Genomic DNA, 26,099 nt, shown 5'->3' on the forward strand with positions numbered 1-26,099 from the left:
GAGTGAAAAAAAAATGTTTTTGGAAACAAAGTAGGCTACTTTGCAAATATAATTCCTGTTTATTATTATTATCAACACTTTTTTATGCAGTGAGGTAAATGGTAAATGTGCATGTATGTCGTTCAGTATGCGTTTACAGGTGAATACGTCTGCATTTCCTGCCAAATACTAGCCTCAAAAAGATTAAAATATAATTAATGCAAATAAACAACTTCTACTAATAATAATAATCATAATCAATTCAATAATATAAATACTATATTGTCTTATTATAATATAGTTGTAATATAGTCAAGACAAAACATGCTTATGACATGCTCAAAAACTGATATTTCTTAAATCTGTATTCAAATGTAGTTCCCTCTGTCAGCAATGTATCAACAACTACACACACATTTCAGTATTTCTCTGTGTTGTGGTTGACATGATGATGACTGTTAGGAGTTAAGGGGAGAGGCTGAGCGTCACCATGAAATGTGCAAATTTACATAAAAATGAATAAAAGGGGGAAAAATGCTCCATGTTTTTTAGGCTGTAAACTTTAACTGTTATGTAAGCCAAGTAGACAGACAGTGTATCACTCTTCCTCCTGTACATTAGCAGATAAAAGGCATCACATACTTGAATGAATGGTAAATAAAGAATGCTGGAAATAACTGCATCTCCATTAGCCTATATGCTCTGCAGAGACTGCCTTCTTCATGTCGTGAATTGCAGCTGATGTTTTAATATGGCAATTTGACTTATACAACATTCGCAAGTTGTACATTTGACTCATACAATAACCCACCTTCGAGTGATGCTCTAGTTTCTTCATGTTTTGTTTTTTGCGCCGGACTGAAACTGTCTTTTCACCGACATCTCTTCACCTGCACTAGTGGCCGTATCAGAGCTGTGATTGGTCAGATGTCGATTCATTGCAACGGTGTCGGGTTACAGACGTGCTCCCCTTGTCACCTCTCACTCTCGCGTGTCAGCCGGGGGTGCGCGGAAAACTGAGCGGAGAACTGCGCACAGCAGCTGAGGCCCTCTGGGCGGGGCCCCCTGCGCAAGGAGGGGCCCCATGCAGCCTGCGTGATTGGCCTGTAGGGAGGGGCGGCCATGTCTACAGTACATTGTTGGTTACTGTGAATATCTACAGTACATTGTTGGTTACTGTGATCTTCTACAGTACATTGTTGGTTACTGTGATCTTCTACAGTACATTCTTGGTTACTGTGATTATCTACAGTACATTGTTGGTTAATGTGATTATCTACAGTACATTGTTGGTTACTGTGAATATCTACATTACATTTTTGGTTACTGTGATTATCTACAGTACATTGTTGGTTAATGTAAATATCTACAGTACATTGTTGGTTACTGTGATTATCTACAGTATTGTTGGTTACTGTGAATATCTACAGTACATTGTTGGTTACTGTGATCTTACAGTACATTGTTGGTTACTGTGATTTTCTACAGTTGGGACGTTACTACTGATATTTTTAAAGTAACTCCAGAGTTGCTGTACTTTTTGGTTGGAAACACGGTATTATACTCTAAAATGGTATACAGTAAATTACTGTACATAACTGTGGATTTCACAGCCATTTTTTACAGTGTGGAAATGCAGAATTATCTGCTAAATGCCCGGGCGTGCTTTGACAGATGGCAAGACACCCACTGTGTTAAACGGCATAGATTGGGGTCATGTTCAATAATATGCGTTTACTACCTTCTATTGTGTTTACACATCCACATGTATACCAAGTACAGTCTGCTCTATGCTGTGTAGGCCTACACGAGACAAAATCATTGATGTGCATGAGGCCTCTATAAATGTCTGCACATGTAGCTCGGTTGTATGATTCAAATATAGTATACTGCATCTAAGGAGTAGTCTTTTAACTAGGCTATGTATGATCTCTATGTCTTCAGATCGTTTGCGTTTTTAAAACTTAATGAATAAACGCATCACGTTGTCGTGTCGGTGCATGCCACAACCCCTGCTTCTGTGTTTCCCTTGGATCCCAGTGATTTCCCTGCTTTGCATAAACCTATAACCACAATGCGCGTACACGTTCCGCTCGCATTCGCGTACACGCGCCCATGGTTCGCTTTGCATCTCGTCAAAACAAAGCGGGGGCGAGCCAGTGAGTGAACGAGCGAGCGAGCGGCAGCGCATGCTTCATGAATGAGTCCCTCTCTACAGCACAGAGACCCTCAGCCTGCACCCTGATGCCAGTGAGGGTGCGCTGACCCCCGGGGAACAGTAGAGGAACCAGCCGCTGATGATCCCGGACAGTGAACGCCTCGGCCCGGTTCTACAGGACCGTTTCATCCCTCCAGGAACAACACGACAGGACAAGGCACGGTGAGAGCTACAGTGGGCGGGCAGAGGCGCATGACATACGACAACTTTGTGGCCATAATCATACAGTTTGTAACCATACTTTATGATGCATCTGTGCCCGTGTCTGTGTGTGTCCATAAGACAATGTTTAGAGAGGGACTTGGTTTCATTCTCTCGTCTGTACAGGTAGAAAAAATAGAAAACCCTCCACGTACGCACGACTGGCTGTACATTCCTCCCTGTCGGAAAAACGTGGACTGTTGATTGCGTGTCTGTGCGATTGATTGTCTTATGTCGAATAAACAACATGTGAGCAGTACACTGGGATATCAATAAGCCAGAAAAGCAATAGAGCCCAATTTAAATTAAAAGTGTTATCGATCTGACTGTAGTCGCTCCTGAAAGAGAAAGAGGAGGGGTGAACAAAAGCAGAAATGCCCAGACTGGCCTGGCATGGCATGTCGGGCAGTCTGTCTCTGAGCCTCTGGCTGAGATGTGGATTTACTCTGATAAGACTGCAGGCCAAGCCATCTGAAAACACTCAGATCACCCATTTTATCACGCAGGCAGGGTGGCAGTAAGGGAGGCTCGTGTAGAGTCTTTGTCTGTGGAGTGACAGCCCAGACTGTTGTTCTCCCCTCTGACCAGGGGATGGTGCTTTACTATGCCTACTGTGTTTTCTATGGGGAGACACCCAAATACATTATAATACTGTACAGTCATACTGGCTGTGTGGCTTTTACAGGAATACTCCTCACTCACACTTATACTGGACATGTACACACTTGCATTTCCCTTTTTTCTCTCTGATGAAATGTGTGTGTGTAATTGTGGCAAGGTTAGGGCGTAGCTTGAGCTCTGATTGCAAAACACTTTTTCATAGTATTTAAATAACAAAGTAAACAGAAAACACCTAGGTCACAAATGTGCAGCTTGTGTTTTTACTTTCATATGTTTTGTCTGTATTAGGGGCTTCAGTGTCCTTTATTTTATTAATTGAATCAAAGTAGGTGTAGGAGTATCATTTTCCCCTGATGCCCCACAGCTGCTTGTAATCCCTCCTGTTACGCTCTGGTATGTGCCTTTGATGATAGGTTTCATTAATGTCCTTTGTCTCCTCACTTATGTCTAGATGCTTGATGGACTCCGGCGGAGGCATGCCTCCCGGCCCTCCACCAGACCCCTGTCACTCAACTTCAGCACCTTCTCTGCCCCTCCCCCAAGCCCAGACATGGACAGCAGCAGTGAGCATCCAATCAGGAGGTGAGGCTCAGTTTCCTGGGATTTCACAACACACAGCACTTATTATATACTCAAAATGTGCAGCTAAACTTAGTTTTTATTAATACATATTTCTAAAAGAGATACATAAATGTCCAAAGATATAGTATGTCAAGTTGGATTTGGGAAAATGTGTTCAAAAAGATGTAGAATGCATACATTTTTTGGATTGGTATAGTCATGAAAATATGGAGCCTTGGGATTAAATATTTAATTCATAAAAGTTCTAAACATCATGAGGAATTGTTCAAACAGGCTAAGATATGTAATACTGTCTGACAGGATAGAAAAATATATGATTGGTCCAACCTTTAAAGCTATGTTAGGCCCGGGGGAAATACATTAAAGAGGAAAACCTTTAAACTCTCAAATATCAAAAGCATTTTTAGCTTCAAGATCTGGTATCAGGCTCCTCTAGTCTGACCCATTGCTCTGCTTTTTTACTTTTGTTGTCCTGCTTAAGTTGTGCTGAAAATGGGAGAGCAGGAAAACCTTCTTTATTGTTCCTCATTGTGTCACTGCTTCCTATCCCTGTTGTTGTTAATAAGCAGAAATACTTCCTCCTCCGCCTCCTCGCTGTACAGTGACAAGCACAACAAAGTCCCAACTGCTTCAGTCTGCTTATCCTGCAGTTCCTGCAGTTCCTGCGGCTTCTGTGCATAAATATTTGTTTGCATCAATGATTGTATTGTATTAAAAGAGAGGGAGGAAGTATGCCCCTGTCAGTGCATGTGCTATTGTTTCCTCCTCCTCTTCTGAGACTTCAGGCAGAGCGCTGGCCCACCTCTCAGCTTGGCTCCACCCATGCTGCTCTTAACGTGCTGCCCCTCTCTCACCATGCATCATTCTGTCCTACTTTTCTCTTCCTCTGTCACCGGCTTCTCTTTCTATTGTCATTGTGCTTTTTCCTTCTCTGCATACTCTATCCCTCTCTCAGACTCACACTGCTTATGTTCTCCCCTCTGGCTATCTCCTCTGGGTTCTTCTCTGTATGTCAGCTTGTAGCCTGACCTGCTTTCTCTCCTGTCCACTACTTGTTTCTTACCACTTCCTCTATATCTCCCTCATGAGGACTCTGCACCGGCTGAAGCTGATGAGCTCCCCAAGCCTCAGTGAGCTGGGGAAGAGTGAGAAAGGTTCTCCGGAGGAAAGAGGAGAGAAGCAGAAGAAGGGAGGATCAAACGCCACCTGGAACAGGTACGCGGCTTAATACAACCACGGTGGGAAAAAAAACCTCAGCGGCTAAAATTAATTTTGAACTAAAAAAGATTATGCCGTGTTGCAGCATCCACAACGCTGTCATAGCAGTCTTCCAGAAGAAAGGCTTGGCCGATAACGAACTCTACGTCCTCAACGAAGGTGTCCGGTAAGTTTAGAAAGAAACTGCCACACATTCACACAGTACAGAGAAAACAACCTTATTTTAGACCATTGATGTCATTTTGTGCTATAATTAGTATAATCACTGCCTATGTTGGCTGACTGAACATTTTCTTGTGAATGAGTTTATTTGTTTGCGTGTGTCAGTGAACTGTATGTGGGTTTGGAAAGTCATGTGGTTATGCAAGATATGTCATTATCTTTCTGAACCAGACCCATCACTTCTATCCTATCAGCCCAGTAAACATATTTCCATGTAAAGAAAAGCAACAAGGAGGTAGACCGACAAAAACAGAGACCTTAGTAGTTGGCTTGACATCCTGGTGTTATTTTTCATGGTGTTACACAGTCACATGGAATGCAGTTCAGTAATAAATGCCTCATTTCCACAAAATAAAGATTTTCTGAATAATGAAGTGTTGTGTGTGAGTCATAAAGTAATCCACATATTTGTTTCTTCAGGCATCTGTTGAAGACTGAGCTGGGGTTCTTCTTCACAGAATACCTTCAGGTAATAAGCTTTTGATATTGAATGATATAAGATAAGGGTTAGTATAATGCGTCAAAATGAAAGCGGTGGTGTCTCATATATTTATATTTAATGGCATATTTCCTTCTGTTCACAGAACCAGCTGCTGACAAAAGGCATGGTCATCCTTCGGGACAAAATAAGGTTTTATGAAGGTATGGCTGACTGAAAGATAGTCTGAATGCATTTTGTTGTGATCTGTGTCCATGAATTTAGCTTGAGTCAACTCTATTTCTACTTTATGTGTTATCAATGCAGGTCAGAAGTTACTTGACTCTCTGGCAGAGACTTGGGACTTCTTCTTCTGTGATGTTCTGTCGATGCTGCAGGCCATCTTCCATCCGGTCCAGGTACACAAATATCTTGCTGCCTGACAACTTCACTGGATGATGATCATTGTTGCTAAGTTCTTCTGTTTTTTTGTTGTCCTTAACGTGTGCAGGGTAAGGAGCCCTCTGTCCGACAGCTAGCTTTGCTTCACTTCAGGAACACCATAGTCCTGAGCGTAAAGTTGGAGGACGCCCTGTCTCGACCTCGGGCCCGTGTTCCCCCCTCTGTTACACAGATGCTGCTTATTCTACAGGTAGGCCTGCAAATCACACATGAAACTAAAAGTAATAAAAACACCAACTGTATTTACATTACATTACATTACATTACATTGCATTTAGCTGACGCTTTTATCCAAAGCGACTTACAATAAGTACATTCGACCAGGAAGACACAACCTTGAAGAAAACAGAATCATATAAGTACATCAGGTTTCATAGAGCTAAATATTTCAAGTGCTACTCAACTGGCTTTAGGTAAGCCAGTCCTTTATTAGTATAAAAGTGCTTCGTTAATAGTTCTAACGCTCGAAGTGGAGTCGAAAGAGATGAGTTTTCAGTTTGCGCCGGAAGATGTGCAAGCTATCTGCCGTCCTGATGTCAATGGGGAGCTCATTCCACCATCTTGGAGCCAGGACAGCAAACCCACGTGTTTTCGCCGATGGGAACTTGGGTCCCCCTATTTAGACTCAAATTAGTACCTAATTGAATAGAATAGACAAATTAGTTGTGAAAACTTGTAAATGTGATTCAGTAGTCAACAGTTGATTGTCGATCTGAGCCTATTATTGTTTTATTGTATCTATTTTTTTCCTTTTGTTTCTTAGTGTCTCAACTATTATAGTAGTAACATTCTACATTTGAGATGTTAGACATGCAAGAACAATTATTTTGCGATATTATTATTTAATAAATAGCTTATTCTGTGAATAGTTTTTTTCATGGTTCTAAAGCACTAATGAACAGCTTTAGGCTGATTTATACTGGAGTGACTTAGATGCCTGTCTGTCTCTGTCTGGGTTTAGGGGGTCCATGAGTCGCGCGGTGTAAATGAGGAATACCTGAGGCTGGAGTCTCTGATTCAGAAGGTGGTCTCGCCCTACCTGGGCACACACGGGCTTTACTCTGAAGACGGGGCTGAGTCTCATTGCTGTGTTCTGGGTGAGATTGTGAACCTCAAAAAGAAGAGTAAAAATTGCCACGTTTCTGGAAAGAGACATAAAGTTAACCTTCTTATCCTTCTTTTATGTCTCTCAGAAAAGCGTTCACCGTGGGGCTGGTCAAAGTCTACAGATCAACCGTCTAAAAACCCTGTGGTACGATCCAAAAGCTACAATATCCCTCTGCTGCTGACCCCTGTGGCTGAGTATGACCCAGATGCCAGCTCTGTTGGCAGTGGAGGAATTCGGCGCCACTCGGCCTGCGAGATTATAACATGCCTGGAGGAACAAGGACTGGCTTACGCTGACTTGGCCTCCGGATCTGAACTGTCTGGCCCCTCCTCCAACAGGCTGTGTGTGGGCTCTCAGTTCAATGGTATGTCACAGATTAAGATGTCTGAAAAACTGAAATCCTACTGTAAAAATGCTCAATAATCCAGTACCCTCTCATTCATAGGTATTGTACAAGCGGGAGCGGGTGCCATGGCCTTGCCTCTTTCGTCTGCCTCTATCCATCTCCTTCATTCCTCAGGAGCTCTGCACGGCACTGAGGCTACAACAACAATGACTGATCTCAGTAAAGGTGCATCATCCTCGCCGCCCAGTGAATCATCCAGCCCTGAAACCATTATTGGACAAGTGCTAGACTCTGCAGACTCAGACTCAGATGGGATATTTATTGATTTCCCACCTCACTCCTCAGAGGCTATGGGGTACTGCCGTGACAGCAGGCAGAGCACTGTGTAGCTGTGGATGCTTTAAGAACACACCGCTCCTCCAGTGTGTACGCTGATAATCTGGGAGACAGATTAAAGAATAATTACAAGAACATTTCATTAAATTGGTACCATCTTCCGTTCTTATTAGTCCATTCCAAGTGCTTTCAATGGTGAATGAAAACCTTGCAACTCTAAAGTTTCAACTATTCATCCAACAAAAAACTAAGCAAATCCCAGTGGAATTATTATTATCAATGCTCTAAAATGTTTGACCAAGTTTTGAACTTGGGATATAGTTGCGACTTTATCCAAGCTCTTTATCCAGAGATTTCCAATGTTTTCATTAACACAAAATACGTTGCATTAAGTTCCTAAGGGATAAATCTGGTGATATTCTATACTTTTCTTATTGTCAACAACTCTCTGAAATGAACAGCAATGAATGAATCTCAGAAAGATTTCTTCTGAAGACAAATCCTAATTTATCATGTTCCACTGCCACAGACCTCCATCTTGTCCAAAAATACTAAAAACACATGAATGTGCCATACAGTTGCACTAACCTGTTACCTGATTTGAATAAAAACGGGCACTTTAGTTTATAATGACTCAATCAAACATTCAATTTGCTGGTACTGTAAAAACTCACTAGATCATCAGATGTGAATTAATCTGTGGCTGAAAGATGTCCCCAAAAAATGCACTATTAACTTAACTACCGGTACAGTGCAGAATTACTCAGCTTTTGTGATGCATTTTAGAAAATGTATGTCTTAAAAAGAACAAGATTTGTTGACAATATACAAACAATAATAATATCCTTTAACTCAAAGAGAAGCAAGACAATCTTTAACTGAATTTAACATCATCATTAGAGTTATGAGGTTTTCAAACAGCATCAGTTTCTTGCCTCTACTAATAAGATGGCCACCATTTACATGGGGAAGTGACAGAAACGTTACATATTTATCATGGATTGTTTTGTATGTGTATTTTATATATTCTCTTTACGCTTTGTTGTCTGCTTTTAGCAGTAACAGTAATGAGTTCTTCTGCTCTCTCTTTTGTACGACATCTTGTGAAAATGTTGACTTTTGGATTGTTTTTATTGTCAGCGGCGGTCATAGAGGTTTAATGCAAACTTCTTATCTTAGAACAGACATCAGTGTGACAACATTTGCTTTTCTGTATTAGCTCCCTACAGCCGGACTTTGAGGAATGATGATGTTTATTGTTTACATTTGATAAAGACATGAACATTTTGACTGAATGTCGTCTCACACACTGTATTTTGCACCACCACTATGTTGTAAATAGAAATGCATTGTTGTTTTTTAGGACAGCTTGATAGTGTAAAGTGAGATGTTACCTTTAAATGACTTGAGATTTTAATAAGGGCTTTTTATCTGAATCTTTTTCAAACAATGTTTTACCTCAAGCGTTTTGTACTTTACTTTTTTTGACAATCTATGATGTCTTCGGAGTTGTACTTTGTATTAATTTGTTATACTAGCCCAGTAAAAAAATAAATACATTTGGAAAGTATTTAAAACCATTGGTTATCGCCTTCTTTTAACACTTGATTTATCATAAGTAAAATGTTGTCCTGATTAATACTGCCAAGTGTATGAGTAGCTACACAGTCTTCTTATGTGCTTGCACATTAAGAAGAGGGGACATAGTCAAAGCTGGATATATTTTTTATCGCTGAGTCAAACTCCATTAAGCAATCTACAATTAGGGGCCAGCATTTTAGAAAAACTGAGGTCGTAAGTCCAAATCCCCCCAGTGTACCTACCACAAACGGCTCAACTTTGACCAGTGACCATAAAGAATTAGAATTTTTCATATTTTATAAATAGATTTCAAAATAACTAATTTGTGCATGTTTTTATTAGTTTTTATCACCCTCAGGGTTGAGCTTTCGGTATACATTTTCATTGTGGCAATAGTAAATCTCAACTCAAATTCTACTTCATAGATATATTATGTAACTATTCACAGTCGGGGAGAAATGTACTGGACCTGGAGTTAACATGAACTGGGTGTTCTCAATAGAAGCTACAAACCACCTGCAGTTATTTATCAAAACATTTATCAGCTGATAAAATAATTCATTTTTTATTTGGAAAGGGTGTAACGGAAGTCTTCAGCTATTCTATTTAAAAGTATGCTTTTGTTTTGTAAAGACTTACCGGAAACTTGCAGTAGCTGCTGGCGAAGTTCATCTGGAAGTGGCTAAATGCTAAATGCTAACTACACTGTAATGTTCGCTGTCATTGAGATACTTTAAGCTTAAAACTAAATCGTCTTTTTAAAAGTGCTGACGTTTGTGTCAAGGTGAAGAGTCGGTTTTTTAAAAGGTTGACTCCCCTATTCTAGTTGGTAAGACATCTTTCTTTTAACAATGTTGTTTTGTGTATCATGTAAGCTACAAAGCTAGCCACCATACAGTAGCTTAAGTGGAAGTAAAATAAAAAACGGGTCTTTAAAAAAGTGATTTACATTTTCTAAAAGCCTGAGAGCTAGTGGAGGGAGTTTTGATGTGTGAACAAAGTTACCTCCTATTTCTCAGTCAAGACATCCATGAGAGAAAGAGATTAAGCCTGCTGTGTTGTGGTTTGTTTTCAGATCTATCTGTGTGCGTGTGTGTGTGTGGGTGTCCTTGGCTGTGCTCCTCAGTCTCTGTGGTGGGGTTGACCCTGGCTCTGTGCCAGCCCTCTGTAGATGAAGATGTCTCTGGCCCAGCGAGTGCTCCTCTCCTGGATCTTCGCCCTGGTCTTCCTCATCATGCTGGTCCTAAAGCTGGACTCCAAAATCCACTGGAACTGGTTTCTCATCTTCCTCCCTGTGTGGACCTTTGACACAATCCTCATCCTCATGCTAATTGTGAAGATGGCGGGGCGCTGCAAGCCGGACTTTGACCCCAGAGATGGTGAACAGAGCCTGAAGAGGAAGCTGTGGTACCTGACAGCCATGCTTCTGAAGCTGGCCTTCTGTCTTACACTGTGCTCCCGCCTAGAGAGGCTCACTGAAATGTGGGTCAGTTTGGTGTGCATCCCCCTGTGGGTCCTAATGGGTGGAGCGCTGGTGGAGCTAGGACACAATGTTTTCCACTACAGGAGGGAATGAACCACACGACTTTGCAAAACAAGGATTTTAAATGTAAAGTAAGGGAGAGAACCTTTTATGCTCAAGAATGTCTCGCTTGGGATGCACCAATCTGATTCACTATGTGTATCAGGGCCGATACTGACCCTTATAAAGTGGACCGGTATCAATCAGACATATCGACATTATATACATTTTCTTTGTCAATGTCATTTTAACATTCACAGTGTCTGCTGTAAGTTACATCTTATTTAAATCACAGCAGGTAGCAGACTCAATGACCTGTGGTAGTGATCCCAGCAGTGTGCACATTCGTCCACCGTGAGTTTTCGCAAAATGTGGTTTACACGCTTGGAGATTTCATGTACACTGGTCCACACAGTTTTGCATCTTTAGCATAAAACGAGCCTTAGCATTGTTTTAGCGTTCACATTACTGCCTTATTGCTTTTGGTTGCAGAATTGGATGAATTATGTCAAGGATAATAAGAACTACAAGAAGATGAACCTATTCTTTCACACGCCACTGGGTTTAAGAGTTAAGGCTAAGCAAACGGAGGCACAGAAGATCTGCCATGGTGATCCAAAACCAGTCACTTGCTACACTACACTAACCAAATCTGCACTCGCATACACTGTGTGCCACTGAGCCATACTACTACATGTGTTTATGAAATCACTGTTGACATTTTCATCACTATCTGATCACTTCTGTAAAGCAGCAGAAACCTCACAGATCTCATATGTGATTGTACACACATGTATGAATTATATTTGTCAGCCATCCCAGGATGTCTCTCTGCCACTGACACTATTTGAATGTAAAACCCTAAATGTCCTCAAATATAAAAGTACTTTTGTAGCACCAAAGTTCATGGTAATTGATCGAATATCCTCATCTCTAGACCAAATACTCTTAAAGGGCCAGTGTGGAGTATCTAAAGGAATTTCTTCACATAAAGGGAATATAATATTTATTAATGTTTTCATTAGTGTATGATCTCCTAAAACCAAGTTACTGGGTGTTTCTCAATGTCGAGGAGGCTTGCTTGGTAGCATATGTACCTCCAGTCAGTGGGTGTTTCTCGATATCAAGGAAGGATGCTCCATAGCCACTATTTCAAGGATGCTACGTCATCGAGTCCCACCGAAGTCTGTTCCAATGTCCAGGCTGTCTTAAAATCCCCCACATTGTGGGGATTTTAAGACCGGAGTCTACATATGTGCTGCCTCGAAATTTCCCGCAACGAAGTACGCCGGCCTCGGTAGAATTCCAAGTATCCTGGACATTAGAAGTTTGGAAGAACCCTTCGGCGGGACTCGATGACGTAGTATCCTTGTATCTCTGGAGCAGCTTTCCCCAACATTGAGAAACACCCAGAATGTTCTTGAAGGCCATCGTAGTACCGACACACTTTTACAACTGTAGTAGTACTATCTCCTCAATTTGATTGCTTTAAAGTAATTAGTTAGGATGGCCTCTGTGCCAGGCAAATATAATTAAAGATACCAAAACATTGTCAGTTTTGCAGTTGGCGGCTTATTACCTCTTGTAAAGTGAGGGAAATCCTACACACTGCCCCTTAAAGTAGCCAGAACGACTTATACTGAAACCTTTATGATATGAAATGCAGTAGAGTCATCGACACCAAGTCATTATTTTTGAACCATTTATTGAGAGGTTCTGATCAGAGTATAAATCACACTACCAAGTCTTATCTTAGGAAATAAAATGTATTTACAACAAAATTTCACATATTGGTTTCAAATTAAAAACAGACAGTAAATGATATAAATAAGTTCTATGGAAAATAAAACTTGTCTTACAAAAAATATATGCAATTTCTGTATACATTTTCTCACATTGGTGCTAATAACATCTATACTGTACAGTTTTGGTACATACAGTATAATTTACAGCCCTGTGTGAGTCAAACAACATCCAGTCTGAAAACAACGACCTGCTCCGATTTGGGAGTGTTACAAATGACAAACCCCATTGAATAAAGCCACATGGCATTTCAGCAGCAGCGCGGTGAACGTAGGTCATTCCTATAGAGCGCAGTAAGGATGGTTGTTTTCAGATTGGCTAGTCCAGTACCTAAAATAGGTGCTTTAAGAGCGAAGCTAAGTAGTGCACAGGCACTGACACATGGGTCACATAACATTTTATATAGAGCCTACATACATTCGCTAACAAACGTGAAGTGAGCTACTTAGCTTACATTCTTAGGCACTGATAAAATACTTGGAGAGTGCATCCTCTTTTCACTACGTCACTGGAGTAATGTGGCTGTCAGCAAAGAAATGGGATGCACCCCGCTCCTCGATTACAAACTAGAAAGACCATTTAAGAAAGGATGCATTTTCAAATATCTTAACAAAGCCATGGCGTAAGTTGTACAGTAAAAAAAGAAGACTAGACATCTAGACATTCATATTAAGAAGTCTTTCTGTGTTTGCGGCGTGTGTGTTTTAAGGGGCTGTTTTAATGAGTGCTGCGGTGGCCGAGTGTCCTGTACGGGTGTGGCAGGTTTTCCCTGCACTGTGTCCTTTGCTTTTGAACCTTTAGAGGGCGTTACTGTCCGACTGTCAGATCCGGGCTTAGAGGAAGTGCCCCGAGAGTCACTGTGATGGTGTGTTTTAGGCCGACTGTCCGTGAAAGAGAGGGCCAGAGTTTGGTGAGCTTCCATGGGCTTAAAGAGGTCAAATGTGATGAGCGTCCGTGGTTGTTTGTGTTCTGGTGGACCAGAGGCAGCCTTCTTCCTCTCCTCTTTGCTGTAGACATCTTTATCCTTCTTCCCATCTTTCTTGACCTGAATGTTTGCCGGTTTGGGAGTGCCTGTCTTCCCGTCTTCTCTCCCCGACTTTGCCTGCGTACTCAACGTGTTTCCCTCTCTGCCCTCCCTGTGCCCGCTTTTCTCCTTCTTCCCGTGCGAAGACTTGTGTTTGTTGGAACAGGCGTCTCGGGCCTCCTCTCTGTCCGGCCGAAGGTGAGACTGTGATCTCTCCCGGTCTTTATCGTGCTCCTTCTCTTTCTTAACGTGGACTTGTGTCTTTGAGTCCCACTTCTCGTCTCTCTGTACAGACAGGGAAGTTTGAGAGGTTTTAGTTCCCTCCCTTGTCCGCTCCTCGTCCTCTTTTTTCCTAATTGGCGGCAGTGTTGATGTTCCTCCCTCTGCTTTAACCCTCTCCTGCTCTTTAACCCTCTCCTGCTCTCTCCCCCTGTCCCGCTCTCTGTCTTTCGCCCTCTCTTTTTTATCCCTTTCCTTCTCTTTACTCCTCTCCTTGTCTCTCTTTTCTTTATCTTTAACCCTCTCCTTTTCATCTTTTTCTCTCCTTCCTTTGTCTTTTTCCTTTTTGATTTGTGGTGTGTTGTAATGGCTCATTATACTATCTTTAGTTTTCTCTTTTAGACCTTGACCTGGTACAGTTGTCTTTTGCTGCCTCTCTTCCTCTACCTCATTCTCCTTCCTAATTTGCAGTGTTGACTTAAAAGATGGACTTTCCACTCCACCCTCCTCGTGGCTCTTCTGCAGTGCCTGGCATGAGTCTTCACCTACTCCTTTGCCTTTCTCGTCTTCCTCAGTTTTAGGCTCCATTAGTGTGTGAGTGAGCACACCTTCATCTCTCTCCTTCTTGATGAAAGGTAGAGACTGTACCGTTGAAAAGCTCTTGATTTCGCTTCTGATGTCTTTCTCTTCCTCCTTGAAGGTCTGTGTCTGAGTTTTCAAGGGCGGTGTGTCCTCTTCCTCTGAGTCCTCATACTCCTGCTTCGGCACCATCTTTGCAGCAGGCTCAGGCTCCTCCTCTTGTTGTTCTTCTTCTTCTTCCTCCTCCTCTACTTCTTCCTCCTCCTCCTCCTCCTCCTCCTCCTCTTCCTCTTCCTCCTCCTCCTCCTCCTCCTCTTTGATATGAAGTTTTTCTTCTCTAGGTGCACACTTCTCTTCCTTCACCTCTTCCTCCTCCTTCACTTCGTGTTGGTGATACTGTTTGAGTCGGATGTGCCAGGCCAGACTGCACACAGCGGCCACGGTTTTGAACTGGTGGACGACTCCTCTGGGAATGAAGTAGATGTCATCGTGGTAGAGTTGGATCCGGGCGTATCGGATCCCCTCCCTCCTTAGCTGGTTCAGCTTGGCATCATCAATCCACTGCACACACTGTGGAGGCAGGGACAAGAACAGACTCAGTAATCCCGAAATAAAATGAACAAGTATTCAAATGATTCCATGGTAGAAAAAAACGTGTTCTAAACATGTATTGCAAAGGCTAGCAGTATTATAGTGGGGGATCCCTCTACTTTAAACGGATTACCAGGTGTCAACGAGGCATTAAACTGTAAACACAATTTTGACACATCATCATTTTATAAACTTGATATGGTAAACATTTTATAAGAAAGCTTAAATACATCCACCAGACAGAGCATTATCATGTTTCTGGCAACACGCCAAATGTTAGTCCCATATTTACTCTCCTAGCTTTGTTTTTGATACATTTGATAACAGCAGAAAATATCTAGTCATACCACTGTGTCACATTAGCCACGGTTTATAGCTCTGACCCACCTGAGACAGCGGAGGTTCGTGTAGGTCCAGCTGCAGCCTCATGACCACTTCTGGGAAATCCCCAGCGTGGAAACACACAACATCTTTGGTGATTCGGCCAGGAGCGTCCGTGCTGCAGGGCAGAATGCAAAGTCCTGTTTACTGATCGGATGTTGTATTCTCTTAAATGCAAGTGTGTGTGTGCACTGAATGTGATAAAGGTGGAAAACATGTCACGGTGTACTCACTCCTCTCCACAGCGCACAGCCTTCAGCACACCTACGGCAGCAGTAGTTTGTCTCTCAAAGCCCTGACCAATGTGGTCGGCGTGGGCTCTCGTCCGGTCCTCAAACAGCATCTCCCTGGGCTCACTGGCTCTGGGAAGGTACTGCAGGTTCTTTATCTCATTGGTCGACCTGAAATACATTTATTCACAACAGTCAGGATATGTAGATGGTAAATGACCTGTACATGAGATGAAGTGTTGAAATGAGCTGAAAGTATTACACTTGTTTTGCTGCATCAGCCTTATTAATAAAAAATATGTCAACCCACCTTTTCCTTTTGAATGGTGATTTTGGCATGTCTGCCATTGGGATCATCTGTTCTCCCGGTCTGACCCACATGATGGGGCCGTCGTCGCTCTCTGTGGGACTGTGCAGCCGCAGACTGGAGAACGTTCCCCAGGGCAAAGTCCGCTGCATTATCACAGGGTGAGAAAGCTTTGAGTTACATAATGACTCAGAGTAATGCATGGGGGGGGAAAGAGAGACGGACGTTCACAAGCCCAAAGGCTGTAAAGGTGCGTGCACATGCATTCATAACAAACACACTCACCTCCAGAAAGGGAGATTCCTCTAACATGTTGATGAACTCTGGGAAGTAGTCTCCGACCTCTTCGTCCACAGCCCCCACCAGACTGACCTGCCGCATGGCCCCGGCTCGGTACGTTCCCTGGGAATATGTCCGCTTCACCTGCAGGAGGAACCACAGAGAATAAGATCAGACCCACCCAGCAGGTACCAAAGTATCCCACTCTGACAGGTGACAAGACATATAAGGCTGTTGCATATAGTTTGAAGCTTTGTTGACATTTAAGTTCAATGGTTGCTGCACAGCTTTATTTTGTTTGGCATGTCTCTTCAATTTGTCTAAACCGGTTCCGCTCAGTTTTAAATGCAGAGCCTTGTCAATTCCAATAGTCAAAGATGATTGAAAAACACATTTTTAATCATTTCTAAAATGTTCAGCATGTTTTTTCCCCCAAAAATATTCTGCTTTAGTCCATACGTTTTGGCGTTCAGCTTTTTAAAAGGTCCCATGTCATGGCCATTTCTACTGATCATAATTCTATTGTTGAGGTCTACTAGAATAGATTTATATTGTGCAATCTTCCAAACTCACATTGTTCTCATACAGCGTCTCTGTATAGTATGTGTATTCACTCTGTCCTAAACGGCTTGTTGGAGCTCCTGCCCCCCCCCCCCTCCCTATGAGCCCACTGTGCTCTGATTGGTCAGCTCGCCCACTCTGTTCTGATTAGTAGGGGTGCACCGAATGGGAAATTCTTGGCCGAAACCGATACCGAAAATAGGAAACAGTTGGCCGAAAACCGAATGCCGAAAGGCCGAAAATGATTAATAGAAATATATATATATATAATGTATACATTTTTTACCAATGTTGTTCAGCTACCTGATTATGGAAATAGACATGATTATGGCAAAACTTAACTTAAATAATAATCACTATTATGGGTCCATAAAACATTTATTCAGCACTTTTGAATGCATACAGTACATTTATATATGTCATGTATTATTGCTAAAAAACATTATATCGCAGTCTTAGTGTCGCCAACTCGTTTCTAATATGCAAAGACAACAAATGCGTCTATGATGTATTTTCGATCAGACGAGATCTCTCTCCCCGTCTGTGTGCGAGGGGGCGGGGCAGTTTACACACACGCAGCTGCTACATGCAGCGGAGCACACTGCGGAGATGGCGGAGAGAACGCGCTCCGAGGTGTGGTTAAACTTTACCTGTCTCGATGGGGAGAATACTTGTTACCATAAGTGCAATAAGAGTTTAGCATGTAAGCACGAGCAATTTGTCTAAACATTTAGCAAAAGTGCACCGCATGCAGACGGAGGAATGCACCGGGTTCGACCGTCTTTCTAGCAGCTCTGTAGCCCCATCCACGAGTAACGTTTCCACGTCAGGTGTTATGTATGCTAGCAGCAACACACGGAGTTAACTACATGATACAAACATGGGTTAATGATTAGAGGTAACTGAGTTATTTAGTTTGTTAAAATTTCAGCTATTCTGTTTACAGTCTGTCATCAGATTATTTAATACGATTTGTTAAAGGCTCAGGGCAATCTCGATGACAAAGGTCAATGTCCCCCCCCCCCCCCCCCTGTGAGCCAGCCGCGAGCATGGTCGCCGCGTCTTTATTACGTCATCACAACAACACGTTAGGTTACCAACGTAAGCCTGTTCTGACATTCGGTGATATTTTTTCGGTGCTAAAACCCTTTCGGCCGAAAGCCGAAAGGGCCTTTTTAACCATTTTCGGCCGATAATTTTCGGTGGCCGAATATTCGGTGCATCCCTACTGATTAGTCTACCACCGTTACAGCTGAACATCAGTGATTATGTGTTACAATGGCGTTTGTTAGCAACCAGAAAATGACACCAGTAATGACAAACAGATGAGAATGCTGCGTGGGGTCTGGGTGCCGTGTTGGCGGGACGTTGCGCGGCTCGCTGCTGCGAGGAGCGGACAGTGTGAGCCGGGTTCATTTCCTGCTTGCTGCGTGGGATCTGCGAGACATCGTGGTGCAGCACCCCCATCTGCGAGGCTCCACTAGCACCCGCAAACGCGGCGCACCTACAGTCAAGGTCAGCGCCACAGTTTCGCCGCTGCGAGGCTCCACTAGAGGAACTTGAAGATACAGTCATTAAGAAAGGCAAATGTCAAAAAGGTGAGCTTTTGTTTCTCTGAGGAAAATAAAACACTTTTAATAAAAGGAAAGGAATTGTGGATTATGCGAGCACATTTAGACAACAGTCTAACTGACAACAAAACCAGACCTCATGTTCGCATGAGTCCATGTCAAACATCAAGACTCTTCTGAGGCTCATAAGAGAAAATATTCTCTTATGGCCCACATGAAGTCTTTGACAATGTTTTGTATCTGTATGGCTTTTCTGTTCATTTTACTGTTATTGGGATGTTTCAAGGCATCACACTTTAAAAGAGGAGCTCCAAAGTAATATTTTGGTTGTTTTTGAAATTCAGTGTGCAAACTTTTAATGTTATGTTTACAAACCGACAAATCCTACTTATTGTGCCTGTAAATGTCTGTCTTTTAACAATGATAATGAATACAGAATGAAGTGATATTGCCCCGCAAGTGTTTATTTAAATCCTGTCAATGTCTTAAAATTGAAAAAGGACCGCTGCTCGTAAACATTTGACTATTTTGAGCGTAAAGCCACTTCTTGCAAGTCTTAATGTTAGCATAAGTCCTGACAAATTGTGAAAGTCTTCTTACAGACCATCAGAAGTTTGAAACTAATCTATATTTGATCTACTCTGGAGTCGGTTACTTCCAAAGGGTCGACTGAGCCATGACCGCTCTATTCTTCTCTCCGTGTGGAAGGATTTATTTTTCCAGCAGAAAGATTAGCCTAACTGTGTGTTAAATGTATGCCAGGACCATTTGAAGATGAACAAGAAGCATGAACCTGTAACATACAGTATGACGTTCCCACCCAACCACCACCAGGCCTCCATTCCCCCGACACAGCAAAAGAAACGGGACCTTTTTTTAATAGTAATTTTTGCTATATCCCGTCTCAAAGTGCACTTTGCTCACCATGAGAACCCTACAGCAAAACTATTAAAAAAAAGGAAATGCTGCAGCATCAAAAGATGGGATGCTATAAAATGATGATTCTGGACGTGAGAAATGAAGTGCCCAGAGTCTGTGACACACAGCCTGCAGGAACAAGCTACTGTGGGATAAATGTGCTGTGTTTTTAAAAACGCGCATATTTCAGACTCTTGAGCCAAGCTACATTATACAACACATGTAGTCCTGTATTAATTTCTTCCACATGTAAGTCCAGTGCCAGTAGAAACCCTCTCTACTCTGACAGATCCCGTCAGTCATAAATCATTCAGTCACACTGACTGTGCTGCGTAACCATCTAACACGGCCCACATTATCAAGAGACATTAATCACAAACTGGCTGAATTAAGATAATATGCTAAAAGTTGCACTGAGTTTAGTTTTATTGAGGACAGCAACAGGATGAAATGCACCATCTGCCTTATGTTGGTAGTGGATGAAGTCATGATGCCAGACAAGCTGGAGCAATATCTGATTACAGAGCACTCGGAGTATCAGGACGATCGTGAGAGAGACCATGGGAACATGTCTCCCCCGTTAGGGTCCCTGGCTGGAATCATTGTAAGCTTTCCTGATTTAACCATCCATTTCTAAAAAACTGTTCAAATGATGGGTTAATACGGTCTGTGAATGAGACTAGGGGGGCATCGTTTCTGACTTTTCAATATAATTAAACTCACTGCTGTGTCAGTGATCAGATTTCTTGAACATGTCTTAGTTTAAGGAAGGTATTGTGGATATTTTATATTCAAATAATTTGTAGAACGAGTTCTTGGTGCTAAGAAAGATATGTACCAAAGTATAAGAGTTGATATTAATATCATTCAAGCACAGGTGCAGGAGAGAAACACTGTCAGGTCTCACATGGAAAACAATGAAACCAAAACATAAAATTGCAGGTTTCTGATTTACACAAATCTTTTGCTATTTTGCGAAAGGTCCTTTCTATAAGCAATCCAAGGCAAATGCTTTATTCACAGATCAAGCACGCTGCACTCGTGTTCCTCATGTATTTTCTGACCTGTAATACCACAGAGTCTTCATTTAGATTTATCATTTCTGATTAGTTTCACCTTTTTTTGGAATTAAGAATTCGAACAAGATTGATATCAAATCTGTTAAATAAGAAAGTAAACAGATAAAAAACTCCTGAACAAATCAAAACCAAGTGAAGGCAAAACTCCAGATCATCTCTCACAAGTGACAGGAACTGGTGGAGAAGTAAAGAGATAACAACCACACAGCCCCAAACTATTTGCTGTCATCTTTACACAGCAATCACCTTTTTTTAAACTCAGACAAGCATCGAGTATCTTCAGAGGCTGAAAGCACAACGCAATCTGAAGGAGCCATAATCTCCATAAACAGGAGCTTTTCAAGAAACCATTATGTTGAGTTACAACATGTGTTGGACGTGGCAATAAATTAAAGGTCACCTATTATGCAAAATGCACTTTTTCACGTCTTTTATACATAAACATGTGTCCTCTCTGTGGAAAGAGATTCTGAAAGTTTCAGGAAAAAAGATCCTCTCACTTTTTGTCCTGATCCATTTCTATAAAAACCTGTCTGAGAATGAGCCGATCAGATTTTGGCCCCTTTATGATGTCATAACGATTTTCTGGCTTGTGTAACTATTAGCCAATCACCAACCAAGGTAACACCCCCCCACCACCTGAATGTCCTCCTAGAGCACCATTGGGTTCTTTTTAACCAAATATCTCTCTGAGGGGCGCGGGAGGGGCTCCTTATTTTCATCTAAAGTAACAGACACAGAATCAGCACTTTTGAAACAGGGCTGAAACAGAGGATTATGGGATGCTACAATGATCTGTGTGGTATTTCCAGTTTACACTTCAGAGACATGTTTTGTATATATATCTGAGATTATATATTGATGAAAAACAGTATAATAGGGGACCTTTAAGTATCTTGATACAGGGGTTTCATTCAATAGAACGCAATTATTTCAATACTGTAAGAAAGACGTAATATTGGAATTTTATATAGTTAAATTCCAGGAACACTGTCAAAGTATGCAGAACACGGCGTTATATCCCTGCAGTTAAGTAAATACTTGTTATTTTGTATGCAATCAGAACAGTAGAATGGGTATTTACTAGGGCTGTCAGTCGATTAAAATATTTAATCGCGATTAATCGCAAATTATTCGCAAATTTTTGATCTGTTCTAAATGTACCGTAGAGGAATATTTTTCAAGTTTTTAATACTCTTATCAACATATGATTGGACAAATATGCTTTATGCTAATGTTTATTATCATTTGAACAATGACAAATATTCTCATGAATATTAAACACAACAACCTGTGTGTGTGTGTGTGTTTGTGTGTGATGGATAGATCGTTGGAGCTATGTGCAACTCAAGGCATATGCTCGAACGGGAGCTGCTCGGCGCAGTTGTGGCGAAATGTCGCTCCTCTGTTTTCATTTAAACAGCTCCATATCCGTTAGCGCAGCTAGCTAGCACCAGATGCTAACAACAACAATGCACGTAAGGTCTTTCTCTCACTCGCTCGGGCCACACATACACACACCCTCCCGGTCCTCCCAACAGCCAGTCGGTGCCTGCCAGTGAGCGTGGAAGTGTGGTCTGCCACAAGCGGGCAGCAGGAGCGGGGCTGTCAGCATCAGCTTGTAGATGGTATTTTAAACTCGATGCGCTCTGAAACTACGGGGCGGCCGAGGACAAAAAATACACATGCGTTAATCGCGTTAAAATAATTAGTGGCATTTTTTTTTGCGTTAACGCGTTATTAACGCGTTAACTTGACAGCCCTAGTATTTACATCTATCACAGTCTTTGTATCTAAAAACATAGCACAACTCAGGGCTCGACATTATAAATGGCCTGCTGGCCCGGAAGCACTATTAAGACATCCCGGGCCAGCATAACGTACTTTGCACTTGCCCGCTCGGGCCACTAAAAATATTTATTTAAAAAAAAATGTCCTGTGGTATTGGTATTTTGACTAGCAATTTAGTTAAATTGTTTCGTTTATCAACGCTACAACATAGCGTTCCGTGAGTCGGTTGTCGTTGTTGGGGGAAAAGCAAACAGCTGTTTGCTGCGGAGCGCAGTGCGAGCAGGCTCCCGCTCGCGCTCCTTCACTACAGACTATCGCGCCACCTAACCATTCGCCAAAATGTTTTTAATACCAGCGGTAGCCGGGCAAAAACCAATCTTCAAATAAAAGAAAGTCACCGGAGGAGTTAAAGGAGAGTGACAGGGAGCATGAGAAGAAGAGGGAGAGCAAGTTTCAGCCAGCTTGATCGATGGTTCTAGTAGTGCAGTGCCGCGTCCTAAAACCCTTTTATAATCTATCGATTAGATTTATGATTAGAAAATTATAAAAGTAGGGTAGACATGTGGAGATTATACGGCTGAACAAAACGTGCATTTATCAAACAGGTTTGTTTTCCACAGACCTTATTTCCAGCTATTTTCCAAAACCCTGTGGAGAAATCCCATTGCTTTTTGTCGAGGGAACCAGCAGCTTACTTACTGGTTTTAGGACGAGTTACTGCACCTCTCAATATGATGGCAATATAAACAAGGTCTTCTGTCGGCTCTGTACATCAATGCCGACCTATGCTGACAAGTAAGTGAAGAGTAGACAATATAAAAGGTATTGGCGAAATGTCCCAGCAGTTTAGGATAATGAAGGTTCTAATCAAATCAATTACATAGCCATATGTCTAACTCCTGATGACAGGAAGGCAGAAAGTGCATTATACAAATAATAATACTCATAATAATAGCAGACATTTTTTAACAATGACCACAATATCATTATTTTAATAAACCAAATATGAACAATTGAGGAAAATGAGGAAGAACTGATGATTGAAATGTTGTAGTACAAGTAGTAATGTAGTTAGTGCATAAATTAGGCTACTATTGCAACAAATGTGTTAATTTTCTTCATTATTAGTCGATTTTTTTTTTTGAACGAATGCTCCGGGCCAGTGGTTACAATGGTGGGGCCAGTGATAATACAAGTCCACCGGCCCGGAGGGCCAGTGGCTTTTTACCCTTAATGTCTACCCCTGCAACTTTTTCTTTGCAAACTGAGCCACTGTCTGCCACAGATCTTTGCACGTAAAACAATCATTGGAAAAGTATTGTGTTTTCGAGAATCGATACAGTGTCAGAGAACATATGCAGGAATCCTGAAGTCAAATGTAATACCTTTCAAGACCTTTTCCATACATTTTAGGACCACTTCGAGTTCTAACCTGTTACATTGGCGACACATTGACTATATACAGTATTGATTGTCCTTCCTCCTTATCTTCCAACCATTTGGACGCAAACTTGCATTTCCCCATAACGATGTTTAACAACCGGCGTAAACGGACCGGCGTAAACGGACCTCCGTGCGCTATGAAGCAGTGAGCGTGCGATGTCCTGTTCAGATGACGTCAAATCGTTCAATCCGACACTTTGCAGTATCAAAGTGGACACACAGCATCCTTTTAAACACAGAGCCTTCAAACTATGCTGTCTACCAAAGATAATCTTACCTGAGAGAGGAAGTTGACCATGGTTGTCGTCTCTATGTCCTTCTTCCCGAGCACCTCCATCTTTACTGGGGCATTGGGGAACTTGTAGGAGAAATAGTCCAGGAAGTCTGGGAGGTAGGATGCTGCTCCATGGATGATTCCCATCACAAAGCTCGCAGCCTGGCCCTCTTCCTCGCTGAATGATAAAGTCACAAACTCCTCGGCGAAACGCTGCATCTCCGCCGAAGACAGGGAGGAGAGCTGCTCCATGTAGGCGTGCGCCACAGACGCCCCTCCGTTGGCCTGCTGCTCGATGTGGATCAGACGACCAAACTCCAGACCCGACAGGCCCGGCGCGGGGGTGCAGTGGAGCGGGGAGCTGTAGGCGAGCCGGTCCCTGACCATGGAGGAAATGGAGGCAGAGGTAGCGGGATCCGGGTGTGGATGTGGTGCTGTGGTGTTGTGGAGTAGACTGCTGCTGCTGCTGCTGCTGCTGCTGCTGTTTCCATTGATCCGACCGAGGAACTCAGGCGGAGACAGAGACCCTCCTGAACACACCGTCTGGCTGGAGCGATGGTACATCTTGGGTCTGCTGTGTCTCTCCTTCACCCGCTCGCCATCTTTGTGCTTCTTTTTCTTCTTCTTCTTGAGTTTCTTCAGGAGGAGTTCTTCATCAGAAACAGCTTTGGGCTTCTCGTTAGATTCTGTAGTGAAAGATAAAACATTTGTAAAGTAAGTACAATGTTGTGCATCATTTGAGGATAGTATGTTACACAATATCATAGAATTTACATTATGTGTGAAGACATTTTGCATAAAGTAAGAACAGTGTTATTAATGTAACAGTATGTTAATGTCTGGCTTGTGTTTGACACACATTTATAATTCATGAACATTTAAATGTCCTCTTATATATGTTTCAATAACATGTGTATACAATTGATAGAAATCGTATGTAATCATATTGGACTAATTTTTTACAATGATAGATTACTAGAAAAAGAGTATCAGTCATGCCTCTTAAACTGTAACATATTGAAGAAACTTTTAAAATGTAAAGTTAACTCCAAACAAATTAAATGACTTTTCATCCAAACTGGTCCAAGTTACCTTTCTCTGGGGAAATCACTTCTCCGTTTTCTCTTGCAATGTCATGTACAGGTGGCAGTTTGTGATTGTTGCACTCTTTGCTCTTTTCCTTCTTCTTTTCTCTGTCTTTCTCCTTTGCATTGTGATCTGAGAAGAAGAGACAGCCAAGGTGAAAAAGCTGCTACATCCATGCTGAGCAACATAACTGAACAAACATTTCCACGTGTATGTATCACCATCTGGGCCTAATAAATACTGGGGCCCGCGGTAGAGAACATTATGTAATATTTAAAGAATCATAATATTGCAGCAATGCTTCACAAACTACTTAATTTGAGCACAAAGTGGTGTAACAGAGTGCAGTGCAAGCTGGCTGTGAGCTCCTACCTCTCTGTAGCATTTTCACGTCTCCGTTCTCGGTCTTTGTATGGCAGCTAGCAGGGCTCAGTCTCTCCTCACCAGCGGCAGAGCTCTGCTGCGCTTCACTGCTTTTCTCCTTCTCCCTGTGACGTTTCTCTTTCGTCTTTTTCACTTTAAGTGGCGAGGCGAGGAAGTTGCTGATTTTGAAGATTTTCCGAGTGGGAGTAGCGGACACCGCGGCGGCGGTAGAGAGGCTCGCCTTGGCCGGGCCGAAACTCCATTTCGCTGGGCTCCCACAACTCTGCTTCCCGTTGTGTTTTTCCCCTGCGCACACCTCTCCGTTCAGTTTCCTGTGCTTCAGGCCCTTCTCCTCCACCCGGACCTTCTTTGGGGCCGGCGGGTAAATGTCGCTGGAAGACTGCGGTCGGCTCTCCGGCGGCCGTTTAGCTAATAGGGGTTTAGGGGAATTTGTTTTGCTGTTTGCAGCGAAATGCATGGAGTCCACGGCCTCGGCCATCTTGGAAGTTTCTATTTTTTACGGTCGGACGTAACTGGTGCGTGAGAGCCAGGCCAGGGGCGGGGCTTCGAGGCTACGTGCTGACGCAGGGAGGAGGGAGAGCAGCAGACTGTTTACAGCAGGGGTGGGGAACCTTTTTCCTCTTAAGGGCCATTGCATTTTTTCAACATCCTCCGAGGGCCGTACAAGTTATTGACCTCTGCTTAAAAATACTAAAATCACAGCCCATTCTTTTCGCCTTTCTTTCATGCTGTGCAAAGAAAAAGCAACCTCTTAATCCAGATATT

The 26,099-nt window shown here is 42.4% G+C and overlaps 3 protein-coding genes across 4 annotated transcripts; 2 read left to right on the forward strand and 1 right to left on the reverse strand.

Annotated features, from left to right (window-relative positions):
• The first annotated feature begins 2,097 nt into the window (after window positions 1-2,097).
• Window positions 2,098-9,281, forward strand: prr5a (proline rich 5a (renal)). 2 transcript variants are annotated; one of them, XM_034215613.1, is made up of 11 exons: window positions 2,098-2,359; window positions 3,471-3,601; window positions 4,691-4,816; window positions 4,905-4,985; window positions 5,462-5,510; window positions 5,626-5,683; window positions 5,787-5,878; window positions 5,971-6,111; window positions 6,883-7,018; window positions 7,115-7,393; window positions 7,475-9,281. In XM_034215613.1, exons 2-11 carry the CDS (start codon window positions 3,471-3,473, stop codon window positions 7,762-7,764), a joined length of 1,383 nt encoding a protein of 460 aa, XP_034071504.1. In that variant the 5' UTR covers window positions 2,098-2,359; the 3' UTR covers window positions 7,765-9,281. The 2 variants fall into 2 exon arrangements, with proteins under 2 accessions (XP_034071504.1, XP_034071503.1); XM_034215612.1 differs by having other exon boundaries at window positions 2,117-2,354.
• Window positions 9,282-9,913: 632 nt separating this feature from the next.
• tmem60 (transmembrane protein 60) lies at window positions 9,914-11,716 on the forward strand. Its single transcript, XM_034215614.1, has 2 exons — window positions 9,914-10,121; window positions 10,368-11,716. Exon 2 carries the CDS (start codon window positions 10,464-10,466, stop codon window positions 10,866-10,868), a length of 405 nt encoding a protein of 134 aa, XP_034071505.1. The 5' UTR covers window positions 9,914-10,121; window positions 10,368-10,463; the 3' UTR covers window positions 10,869-11,716.
• Window positions 11,717-12,502: 786 nt separating this feature from the next.
• LOC117545704 (lysine-specific demethylase RSBN1L-like) lies at window positions 12,503-25,857 on the reverse strand. Its single transcript, XM_034215611.1, has 8 exons — window positions 25,323-25,857; window positions 24,957-25,082; window positions 23,868-24,550; window positions 16,234-16,371; window positions 15,952-16,094; window positions 15,645-15,812; window positions 15,418-15,529; window positions 12,503-15,009 (listed from the first exon to the last, which is right to left on the reverse strand). Exons 1-8 carry the CDS (start codon window positions 25,810-25,812, stop codon window positions 13,282-13,284), a joined length of 3,588 nt encoding a protein of 1,195 aa, XP_034071502.1. The 5' UTR covers window positions 25,813-25,857; the 3' UTR covers window positions 12,503-13,281.
• Window positions 25,858-26,099: the final 242 nt, after the last annotated feature.

This window comes from Gymnodraco acuticeps, unplaced genomic scaffold, assembly GCF_902827175.1.
Source record: "Gymnodraco acuticeps unplaced genomic scaffold, fGymAcu1.1, whole genome shotgun sequence".
Taxonomy (NCBI): Eukaryota; Metazoa; Chordata; class Actinopteri; order Perciformes; family Bathydraconidae; genus Gymnodraco; species Gymnodraco acuticeps.